The 12679-nt window shown below is 36.4% G+C and overlaps 1 protein-coding gene across 1 annotated transcript; it reads right to left on the reverse strand.

Annotated features, from left to right (window-relative positions):
• Positions 1-1418: 1418 nt before the first annotated feature.
• Positions 1419-3023, reverse strand: INO (Plant-specific transcription factor YABBY family protein). Its single transcript, XM_078982082.1, has 6 exons — positions 2908-3023; positions 2643-2780; positions 2390-2534; positions 2140-2188; positions 1984-2059; positions 1419-1862 (listed from the first exon to the last, which is right to left on the reverse strand). The coding sequence occupies exons 1-6, from the start codon at positions 2989-2991 to the stop codon at positions 1755-1757; spliced, it is 600 nt and encodes a 199-aa protein (XP_078838208.1). The 5' UTR covers positions 2992-3023; the 3' UTR covers positions 1419-1754.
• Between the last annotated feature and the right edge of the window lie 9656 nt (positions 3024-12679).

The raw sequence follows: 12679 nt of genomic DNA on the forward strand, positions 1-12679 counted from the left end.
GTGCATATCCATTTACAAAGTTCTTAGCTCGGATAAGGTTCATAGAGATGGGATCGTTGCTTGGCATGCAAGAATTACCCTAAACTTAGAAATTAAGGTGGTAATTGGCGAATTATCCGAGTCAGATATGGCAAGATGGTGTGTTCTGTCGAGATCATACATTACTTGGAGTGTTGACCAAGGTTCTAAAGTTTTCCTAAAGCCATAAGGAATTCTTTACATGGAAAGTTTGTTTGATTACATTTAGGAATCCTAGTTATATTTTGATTTGTTTTTTGTTCAACATATATAATTGACAGGATCCTATAATCGATTATTCAGATTGAAGTTTTGAATCAGTTTTACTTCAATAAAATTACATGCGAGTTAGGCATCACACTTTATTGTTTTTCATTGTGCTTTTAATGCCAGCATTCCTCCACTAGTCGAAGTGATCTTGAAGTGTGGAGACTTGATTTTGAGAGTTTTTGAATTAATTCACTCTGAAGGAGCTCAAAACTTCCTCGACACAAAGACTATTGTATATATTGACACTCATATTGCCGAACCATAGCTCGTCTAACAACCAATAATGGTCGCGTATGTTTATAGAAAAATATACATGCTCAACATTAATAAATACAAAAATTAGATATAATTGATTGTGTAACCATTTCTAAAACAAAATAATAAGAAACAACTTTGGTTCAACTTAAAAATGGCACGAGAAGGTTTTGTCAGGCAGTTGTCACTCTTAAATCGAGAACTGAAGCTCTTAAATCACAAAGTACTCCAAACCCCAAGAGCATCTAGCCAGCTACTACGTGCCTAAGAAGATCAATAATATGCACATTATTGAACCCCAAACATCTTCTTAAAATGGAAAGAACAACTAATGGTTCTTAATTCAATGGGGTCAGTTACACAAATGTCATTTAAAGGGCATTTTTTTCTTAAAGAGGATGCCTTCAATACTTTCCATTATAAGACAGCATTACCTTGTGAAGGAACCTGCAAGTTCTTGCAACAGAAAGCCATGCTCCTATCTCTGTGGTAAAGTACTCCTCTTATACTAAGCTTTAATCGATCATCTTCGTCTTTTCATACCACGCTAGCAAGTAGGAATATGTCACTAACTTCTCATTTAGTGGCATGAAAGTGACTAGGTATCTATAGTTTAATGAGCAAAAACTGAGGCTTACATGGTTTTTTTTTTTACGGTAAACTTATAAAGTTTAACTGTTTTTCACCACGATCAGATCATTTAAATAAGACCCACGAAAACTAAAATACTCATTAATTAATGGTACGCACAAATGGAGGATTTCTGTTGCTGATTCTTTAAAAGAAATATGATCGTGCAAAACAGCACAAGAAATTTTTTAAGCCCAAAGCAATAGAATAATTCAATAAACTCAAAATAAAAATTGGTTGTCATACACAAGAATAGCTTCCTCTAACACACTCGAGGTCCATGGGTCGTTTTGGCTAGGAATCAGCTACGTTCTTGAAGCATTGTGCTCGCAAAGTTATTGGGCACAGAAACCTCGTATATATTATGAGCAAAAGGCAAAAGAAAAAAGAACATATATTGATTTTTGGAGGTATCTAAATTAAAGGTGATGTTACGTTAATTGGCTATAGATTAATAAAGGCTTCAAATCAAATGAAATTATCACCATAATTAGAACGAAACTTATAACTACTTAATCACTAGCTAGCAAGCCTCTAATCTGCAATATGTTCTTCGGGTTGCGTTGTATGAGTGTGTCAACTTAAGAAGGCTGCTCTGAACCAAGCTCCTGAATCATCACTGTGGGTTCATTATCCGAAGCCTTTGATTTCTCTCCTTGGTTCTGTTGACTTGGTGGTGAATGAGCCCACTGAAACAAGAATCAAATTCACGTACTAAGTTCATGATAATCATCATATGTATGTATGTGTGTGTGTTTGTTATTAACTAGGTTGTTTCTTTAAATATATATACACTCAAAGAACGCATACATTTTTGGCAGCTGTACTAAAGGCTAGCTTATGAGAAATGTTGGGATGCTGCGTCTTCAGCCTTATGATCTCTTCTCTGATAATGCACATAGTCATGAGTTGAAGCATAGTTACATGTATTCACCCAAAAATTATAAACTTAAATGAGTACTATACTTGATGAATTTGTTATATGCGGATGGAGCACGTTGCCTCTTTTCCGGGGCTGCAAACAAAATCATAAATGAACTCATCAGGAAGATATATACAGTAATATTTGAAGTAATTTAAATGATGTTAGTGTTGTCCTTTATCAGGATATAGGCGTATGGGGCTTGTGTGTGGAAAGACACATTGTTTATCATGTCGGAAAGGTAATTAAAGACTAGTTCTTAATGTATATAAATAAGATTTAAGTAAAATTTACGCTTGTTGACAACATGGTTAACTAAAACAAGATCATCTTCGTTGTCTTCATCTGATGAGGATGTTGAGATGAGAGGGGAAGAGCTACGCTTGCTCAATGGTGGTTTAGCTACTTCTTCGTCTTCTTTACAAACTTCCACCGTTGGCTTCATTTGAGAGAAAAAGATTTCATAAAACCGATACTATACAGCATACATATGATAAAGATAGTATAATATACTGAAAGAAAATGAAAAAAAAAAAAAAAGACACACCTCTTCTTGGTTATTAATAGAAGGAAACAGATGAAGAGGAAGAAAAGAGGATCTCATCATGTTCACTGAAAGGAGACCTGCGCAATGGCCACACTTGACTGTAACCACCATGGATAAGCAGCTACATGGTACACTAACCTGTAGACATATAGATAGGATATAAATTGTCATGTGGGGAATGAGAATAGACAAAAATTCGAACGGAATAGAAGTGCCACAGCTAATAAACACTAATTTGGTTTAGTTAACATGCATAAGGGTTTACCAGCAAAACAGTGGTGCAGAACCCACATTGAACATAGCAAATTTGTTCTTGCTGAAGGTCAAAGAGATGGCTTAATGTTGACATTTCCTAGATAGAGAAGATAGAGAGACAAGATATGAATCGTGAAGGATGGATGGTGTACTTGAATAAGTACCAACATATATATTATATTCTACTTTAATAATAAATAAATAAAAGTTTTTATTTTATTTTATCATATGTTAAATTCTAATTCGATTTGTAACATATCATTTTGTGGTTATTTTGAATTAATATTTTTTCACATGTTATTTTATAGGTTTTTTTATTTTAATAAATTTCACATAATATTTTAATTTAATAATTACAATAAATATAGTAATAAATGAATATCAATTCTATTAATGGATTTATATTTTTATTTTAAAATTCCTAAATTAAAGCTTATTAGTTTATTTTGTTTATTTATTTAAATGTAAAAGATAAAAAAATCAATTTTAATAATTCATTATTTTTTTTATAAATCCAAAGTTCTTAAATATTTAGACATTTATATTTAATTTTTTTTAATTAACTCATTTAATACATGGGTCTTACACCGAATATATATATATATATATATATATATATATATATATATATATATATATATATATATATATATATATATATATATATATATATAAAGAACTAAATTGAAGGAGACCAACAAACTTTTTATCTATAGTGAATTTAGGTATCAAATTTCATATACATGTAGATACATATATCTAAGAAAATTGCAAAAAAAAAAAAAAAAAAAAAAAAAAAAAAACAAAACAATCTTGGAAAGTCCATGAACGTTGCGGGGGCATTGGTAAGTCCAAACGACATCACTACAAACTCATAATGCCCATACCGAATCCTGAAAGCCGTCTTTGGTATATCCTCATCCCGAATCCTCATCTGATGGTATCCCGACCGAAGATCAATCTTGGAAAACTAGGGCTCACCCTACATCTGATCGAATAAATATATGCATATGGCAATTAAGTACATATGATTATATTTATGCATATGCATATACATATAAATATACATATGCACATGCATTAGAATAAATATATGCATAAGAATAAATATATGCATAATAACAAGTATATGAATATAAATAAGTATATGTATATGGATATGCATATGCATAAGAATAAGTATGTGTATGTGTATACATACACATGTGAATAAGTATATAGATATGCATATAAATAAGTATATGCATAAGAACAAGAATAAGTATATGCATATGCATATGCATATGTATATATGCGTGTACTTATTCATATGCATATACATATTCATTTTCTAAATTAAATTAAGCAACCCAAACATTTAGCTTCTCTGGCTCTTCTCTTATTTTAATTGTCCTCAAAGCCCTAAACAACACAATCAAGTAGCAATCGTGTAAATTTACATAATATTTGATATAAAGTATGAAGAACGTTTATACCTTTTAGTCGTTGATCGAGCCTTTTCAACTAATTCATTTAACGAGAGAAAAAATGCCATGTATTTTATCCAGATAAAACTACTATTTGGAGAGCTTCTTATCATCTTCTCATAATCATCAACTATTCTTGGAACATCTTTCTGCAATAGTCTCTCCCCTGCAACCCTAATTTTTCGTTCCCTATTTACAAAAAAATTATAAATTACGATATTGTCCTTCAGAAAGAGAAGGGAGACATTATTAGCTTATATACATACCTTTCATATGTTTCTTTCTTTTTGGTTTGCTTACTTTCGTTCTCATTCTTTTCAGATTTTTTTTTGTTATCAAGAGGCTCTGGACTTTGAGCTTGTTCCACCTCTATAGATGACTCATCTTCTTCTTTATCTAATGTAACTTCAAGAGGAAGAACAGAAGCCCTGGATTCCACTTCAGCTAAAGCTGGATGTTTAGAGAATGGAATCAGTGATTCCGAGGTCTCAGATAGGATAGGATCATCGGATTCGGAATCAGAATCTTTAGGTGCATCAGAATCATGAATATGTTGTGTTTCAATATCGAAATATGATCCCTTCATTCCTAAAGATATTCTTTGTCTCTCTTCATCAACCTGGTCATGAATTTAAGATAGAAATATGTAAACTAACAAGCCAAGGGTATATTTGACAATTCATTTGAAATCTAATATTTCTATTTTTGTATGTTGACCTTCAAAATCTTGGCCTTAAATTTTTCCTGAGTTTTGTACTTTGACTCAATGTCTTCACTATGACCTTCGGGGAGCTCAGACACATGGCATAGTCCCACCTTTTCGAACATATAAAGATCACCGAAATCAAAGTTGGGACGCAGAAGTTATGGCCTTCAGAAGTTAGATTGGGAAAAAAGGTTTGGCATATACATTGGACATACAAGATATGTACACTGGGCATACTTGGCTTAATTGATCACGATGTTTCTCCCTAGTACGCTAAGCGTATGCGAGGCAGCGTCAAACCCAAATTTTTGGGTCTTGGACCCTATTTAAAGACCTTAACTTAGTGGAAACCCTTATTATCTTTAGCCTCCATCCTCTAAAGTAGTTCCCTCGAAACCTATCCCCATTTGAGAGATTCTTGAGCCCTTTGAGTGATGTGGAGTGTTCTTGGTGCATCTTGGAGAAGAAGGAGCTCACATGAGAAGTGTGGGTTGTCTTGGATCTTGTAGTTCCAGACCTTGTTCACCTTGATCTTTCTTCTCAATGTATGAAGCTTGAATCTTAATGCTTCTTTTATATAGATCTAGTTTTAGGATATGTTATGTGCGTGTTTTGGTCCCATGGATTGGATATTGTGAGTAGAATTTACTACAGAACCTTTGAGCCTCATTTCTATTCATTTTTGAGGTCATTAAGTCATCAAAATTAATCTTGATGGTTGTGGTACAAAAATGCATGAGCTATTGGCCATTAAGTGTTAATAAGAAGCTAGGGTTTGGTTTTTGGTTTCGTTAAGCCATGCAAAAGCTTAAAGTTGTCTACTTTACCTATTAAGACCTTCCCAAGACTTAGATATCAATATTCGATGTTGTATCTTAAAGTATTAAGTGCTTAAAATGAGTTTTGAGATCCCTATGATTACCCCTACATAAATTGGAGTATGCAACACGTACGACTTCCTAGTCCCGTTTTTCATTTTCTGTGATTGTCGAGTACGCGGTGCGTTATTGGGTGGTATGCATGACGTACTCACTAGAGGATCATTTGGGCCATTTTTCGGCCTTGGGTCCTATTGGGTTTGGGCTATGGTTAGATGGTTCAAGTACGGGAAGGTAAAATAGTCTTTTACCCCTTAACATGATAGAATATGATCGGACCTTTGATTATGGGTTATTACCCTAACTATTGATTAGGGGTGATTTTTTGGATATGTTTAGTGTGAGGAGCCCTATAGCAGAAACAATTGTGTGAATCGGGTATCTTCAGATTGAGGTGAGTCTCCTCACTGTACTTGTGGATCGAAGGCACCAATATTGGTCCACTGGGTTATGTTGTATGATAGTAGTGGTCCTTGTGACACTTTATGATATGCATGTATATGCTTGATGTTTTTGTGAATCTTATTGGTATAACTGTATGCTTAGCAGTAGGAGTAAAATAGACCTGTATCGGTTGAAAGATACCGAAGGAGTCAGAAGGGAATCAACGAGTCGGAAGGGAGTCGTGATTCAAAAGGGAGTCACGAGTTGGAAGGGAATCAAAGAGTCGGAAGCGAGTCTCAATTCGGAAGGAAGTCACGAGTCGGAAGAGACTCAACGAGTCGGAAGGGACTCAAAGTTGAAATAGACCCATTACAGCTTTAGACTTATATGTATGTATGATTTGCATGTTTGATGTGTATGTATGGTATATGGTATTTTGGGGAACTCACTAAGCTTTGTGCTTACAGTTTAATTTTATGTTTCAGGTATCTTCAGTTTAAAAAGGAAGGGTACGGCCTGATCGCAGCGCATCCACCTATAACTTCGTATGAAATAGTTATCTTTCTTCGAAGTTTTGCGATTAAACTGACACGACTATATGTGTTGTAAAAAGTGAATTTTAGATAGGTTGCTTATTAGTCTAAGCAATCCAAATGAAATTTGTAGTAACCGAGAGTGCGCATATAGAGAAAGCCTAACTCTGACTTCATATGAGGAAGTTATGATTTTTTGAAGTATCAACGCAGTTGTGTTAGCACAAAAATTGAAATTTGAATCAGTCGATTTTTAGCCGAAACAATCTAAACGAGAGTTGAAGATCACGTAAATAGGAGTCCGTTGATATACACTCAATCAGGAACAGATGTCGTATGAAAAAGATATGAAGTTTAAACAAAGTTTAGCAGTCTATGTTGTGACATCCCCAAATCCACAGTCATTTTAAAAATTTTACTTATGCTTATTTGAAAATCAGAGTATCCTTTTTAAAGAATAATATTGCATAATTTGTTCCCAGAAAAACGAGATAAATATATCATCAAAACATTTCTGAAATTAATGTATTTTGTTTATATTAAAATTTTGGGATGTCATCGTCAATACAAAAACATAAGCATAAACAGACCTTACAATCATTTACACTAGTGATCTACATCTTTAATCTCTCAGTGTAATGTAGCTTCCTATCGACACCTTTGATAAAATAAACTGAATGGGTCAGGTAGAAACATGGTGAGTACATATGGATTTCAATCCCACAATGTTATAACACACACACACACACACACACACATATATATATATATATATATATATATATATATATATATATATATATATATTGTAACGACCTGTAACAACCCGTTATTTCAAGTCAGTAAAAATCGAGTCCTGTAACCTCTTTGAGAAAGGAATTAGAATATCATCGAAAAATGAAGTATTCAAAAACTATATTTGGAGTACACTATGTGGTAGGTATCGTCTTAAGGTTTCCAAACATATAAATAACACAAAAATCCGAGTTATAACGAAGAAGTTATGATCATTCTAAGTTTTCCGATAAAAACCGGCAATACGAAGTTGCGTAAAAACGCAAAGTTTCAATAAAACACTTTCCGACGTTAGGTGTCTAAATGAAAGTCGTAGATATCGTTAAACTACAAACATGCATAAAAAGAACGCTCAAATCGGACATCGTATGAATAAGTTATGAATTTTTAAAGAAATTCCTTAATCACGTCATTTTAATAAATAAGTAATAAAAATAATTCCGGAATTTGCCAACGGAATCTAAATGAAAGTTGTAGATCGTAGTCTCACCTTCGCGAGGATATAAAGAACGACAAAAACGGAGTTCGTATGAAGGAGATATGAATTTTCGAAGTTTGATAAATAATTTATATATAATTTTTATTAAAACTTCGGTATTATCCGAAGGGGAGTCAGCGTCCTCATCCGAGGTACGCGCTGCGTACCCCTGTACGCCCCGCGTACCCGAGGAACTTGGCCTCGAACCATTCACGTCGCCCTATGCGAGGCACCCGACCCGCCCGTCCGACCCGCCGTCCCATCCGACCCGACAGCCTGAGCTGTCCCATCCGAGGCCGAGGCAGTCGAGGCTTCGGTCATGCATGACGTACGCGTACGCGCTGCGTACGAGCGTACATCCCGCGTACGAGGCCTCTCAGGCCCCCCTATAAATAGCATGTGAGGGTTCCCGGGAAAATGGCCCATTCTCTCTCCTTTTGCTTGCGTTTTACCTCGTTTTCCGTGCTCGCACTACCCCAAAGCCCTGGTCATTTTGTGCAAGTCCCGAAGGTCGATTTTACTCCCGAGGAATCCTGAGATTTCCGAGGAAAATCCATTTCCCGAGACGAAACTCTGCCCGGTTTTCCATCTTGCTATCTTCAAACTTTCAAGTGAGTTCATACCCCTTTCAAACACACTTTAAATACATTTTAAATGCTTTTATACTCTTTTAGGGGGGGAATACAAGTAAACATACGGTAATTATCGTGTATTTTATAAAGTTTCACTTAGCTTGTTTTATCGAATAAATCACTTGGAACTCATTACTACTATGGAAAACTCTTGTCATACTTTGCGTGCATTAGACTTATATGAAATATATAATGATCTTTCATTGTTAAGTCGTTTTATACATTCGAAAAACGTATGATTTTGCTTTGTCAAACATTGTGAAAAAGGATAAACTTTGCATACAAAACTATCACTTTAATATAAACTTAATTGAGAATCCATGAGACGTGTACATCTTCAAACGTTACTTTTCTTTATTAGAAAGTAATGCTGCAAGTCCTGTCTATAACCAGAGTCTCCCGTTCGGAGAACGTGTCAAATGTGTATAGATCTATACGGGAAGTCATGATCCCACGCCCTGACTGTTAGCTACAGTCCGTCTTTTGGGGTGACAGTTGTCATAACGCTGCGACGCCTGAAGAACGTCGTTACATGCATATTATGTTTAGTATGGTTATAAAACTCATCGGATATACAATTATTATGGTATTATGCTTTTATGAACGAGTAGCTATTAAAACTATTATTCATCTAACAAATGCGATCTTCGTATAGCTTTATTATATAAAACTATGACACAACTTTTGAGAACGTCGGTTTCTTGCGATTTTCGGTTTTAGAGACTGCCATTTATGTTAGGAAAATAAGGGTTTTTCCTGCATACAAACCAAACAACTAATAGGAAAATAAGGGATTTTCCTGGTGCAATTATTTACAACTTATAACACGAACATTCTTATGCATTTCATACTTTTATAAGAAAATAAGGGTTTTTCTTGGGAAACACAACAACTCGTATCTCAACCATTAGGGAAAATATGGGATTTTCTGGATTTAATACATTCACTTTCAACAAAACAAATCACAACTCTTTACATTTGAAATGCTGCGTTTTCTGGAAAATATACACCCATTTTGGAATGGCATCCAATTTTTCTAAACTATTTATGAACTCACCAACTTAATTGTTGACACTTTTTCTTTGAAATAACTTGTATTCTCAGGGAACCGCTAAGCAGGTTTGGGAATCAACTTTTGGGATTAACGCGCTGGCGTTAATTACTTCTTTTGAATGATGTTTATATATTTATCTTTTGAACATGTAATGAATACAATTATGTAAACATCTTGGAAACTTTAATATATATGGTGGTGTGTACTTTCCTTTTTATGAACTGTTATGATACTGAATATGACGTCCTCCGCCCCCGAACGTTTCCGCCGTTCTGGTTTGGGGGTGTGACACGACCCAAATTTTACAAAGAATTTTTTCATTTTTAGCTAGTCATCCCTTTTTCATAAAACATAAAGATTCCAATAATCGTTTCCAAAACCATCAACATTACAACAATATTATTTTCAAACATCAGGGTGTCCCCCAAATAATATTGGAAAAGAGAGATAGAGTGCACGCTGCATCATCACGCCTTGCCCTTGCCCTTGGACTCTGATGTACCTGAAACAAATCCACAAACGGTAAGCTAAAAGCTTAGTCAATCCCCCAGAGCATACCCCACACAAACCACATATCACATTAGCTATAAAGCTACCTATACCACATATCACATATCATATGGCCATAAAATCTATCTCTACCATTGGCACATATCAATTAGCTATACAAGCTATCTCTACCGTTAGCCACAAAGGCTATCTCTAACATTAGCCATAAGGTTATCTCTACCTTCAGCCATAGGGTTGTCTCTACCATTAGCCACAAAGGCTATCTCTACCACATATCACACATATATACATATCACACACCTCTACATACCAAGTATACCAACTATCATAAAATGGGCCGGGCTTGGTGCCTTAGACCCATTGGTATGGTGAGAAGACTCACCTCTCGAAATTTGAACTGATAAGTTGAAGTCAAGTATATCCCACATGTTGCTCCTTCTCAAATGTCCATATTCGATGAATAATAACTTAGCATAATCCCAAGAATACCCCCAGGGTCAACCCGAGTCAAAGTCAAAGTCTATAGTCAAGGTGAACAATCCATATTAACTTTGACTCGTCGAGTACAGTCGCTCACTCATCAGGTTCCATGCTTAACTCATCGACTCGCCGAGTCACCCGAGGGACTCATCGAGTTCCTTTGGTGTTTACGGCCGTAAACCCCCAACCGTACACTCCTGACCGTAAACCCTTAGTTGTACACCCTCTCGACTCGTCAAGTCACCAGAGGGAATCAACGAGTTCTCACGTAATCAGTTCTTTTCAGTGGGATTTAAGGTTTCAAACTTCAGATCTATACTCTCCAAGTGAAGATATCACATAAAGTTGCAAACTTTACGTGCATGCATAGCCTCATGTGGCCGTAACACTAAAACGAAAATTCAGACAAGGTTCTTATCCATGGAGAGGGAATGAGCTCAATGAAAGATGCAAGTTTATGATATTTGGGGCCTAAAAAGGTCCAGATCTAGAACCATATCCTTGTGATAGGTCCAGATCTAAGCTTGCTTCCATTTGTTCAAGGTTGGTCATAACTCTCAAATAGAATTTATGCTTAAGGTAAAAGATTCATACCTCAAATCAATGCCCAAGACGAGCTAGATGCTAGATCCAGTGTTTTCCCCTTGATACTTCTTCTTCAAGCTTGGAATCCTCCCCAAAATCTCAAGGTTAAGCTCCCAATTGGTCTTACGTCACTCACAATAGGGTGTGCGGCCGTAAACGTTCTTCTGAGGTGCTAAGGCAGGCTACTGGGGCGGATAATGATGTTTATAAAGGGGGAAAAAAATCCTAAAATTAGGGTTTTCTGTAAACAGCTCAGACTCACCAAGTCACCTCCGTCCCGTGTTCCAGATACCTTACTCTACTCGACGAGTTGGTCCTCCAACTCGCCGAGTCCATGCATGAACCTCTCCAAATTGTCAACTTTCCAGCCAATACCTAAATCGGGTGTTACAAGCCTCCCCCACTTGAACTCGACTTTGTCCTTGAAGTCTACTGACCCAAATAAATCGGGGTAATGCTCACACATTTCCTCTTCCAGTTACCAAGTCCATTCGGAGCCTTTCCGATGTTGCCATTGCACTTTCACCAATCTTACTTCCTTGTTCCGAAGAGCCTTCTTCTTCCCATTCAATATGGCAACGGACTTGTTGATGTAGTTCAAGCTGTCATCCACCTGGATATCACCCAATGAGACAACCGCAACTTCGTCTATGACACACTTCCGAAGTTGTGACACATAGAACGTGTTGTGAATTTGGCTAAGCTCCTCTGGAAGATTCAAGCGATATGCTACTCTGCCCACCCAGGTCGTGGTCCTGAACGGGCCTATATACCGAGGCCCCAACTTGCCTCTCTTCCAAAACCTGATGATCCCTTTCCAGGGCGATACTTTCAGTAATACGAAATCCCCCACCTGAAACTCAAGATCTGATCGCCGTTGGTCGACATAGCTTTACTGACGGCACTGCGCGACCCGCAACTGATCGCACACTTGTTGAATCAGCCCAGTAGTCTTGAGCACTACTTTAGTGCTTCCCATGACCAGTGTCCAACCTCATTCCAACAAACCGGGGTCCTACACCTTCGACCGTATAACATCTCAAACGAAGCTCGATCGATACTGGCATGATAACTATTATTGTATGAAATCTTTGCTAGTGGGAGATATGTATCACAATTTCCTCTAAAATCCAACACGCATGCCCGCAGCATATCCTCCAATGTTGGTATTGTCCTCTCGCTCTGACCGTCAGTCTGGGGGTGGTATGTCGTGCTAAAATGTAGCTGAGTGCCCAGCTCCTCATGGAATTTCTTCCGGAACCTAAATGTAAACCGAACATT

The sequence above is a fragment of the Lactuca saligna genome, chromosome 3 (assembly GCF_052625555.1).
Source record: "Lactuca saligna cultivar CGN05327 chromosome 3, ASM5262555v1, whole genome shotgun sequence".
NCBI classification, from domain to species: Eukaryota; Viridiplantae; Streptophyta; class Magnoliopsida; order Asterales; family Asteraceae; genus Lactuca; species Lactuca saligna.

What these genes read in the sequence shown, in the direction of transcription:
- INO (XM_078982082.1), bottom strand. Translation starts at nt 2,991, where the DNA reads ATGTCAACATTAAGCCATCTCTTTGACCTTCAGCAAGAACAAATTTGC. An exon ending in TCTGCACCACTGTTTTGCTG is followed by an intron (nt 2,781 to 2,907) that starts GTAAACCCTTAT and finishes ATATGTCTACAG; the next exon opens with GTTAGTGTACCATGTAGCTG. An exon ending in TTAGTACAGCTGCCAAAAAT is followed by an intron (nt 1,863 to 1,983) that starts GTATGCGTTCTT and finishes TTCTTGTTTCAG; the next exon opens with TGGGCTCATTCACCACCAAG.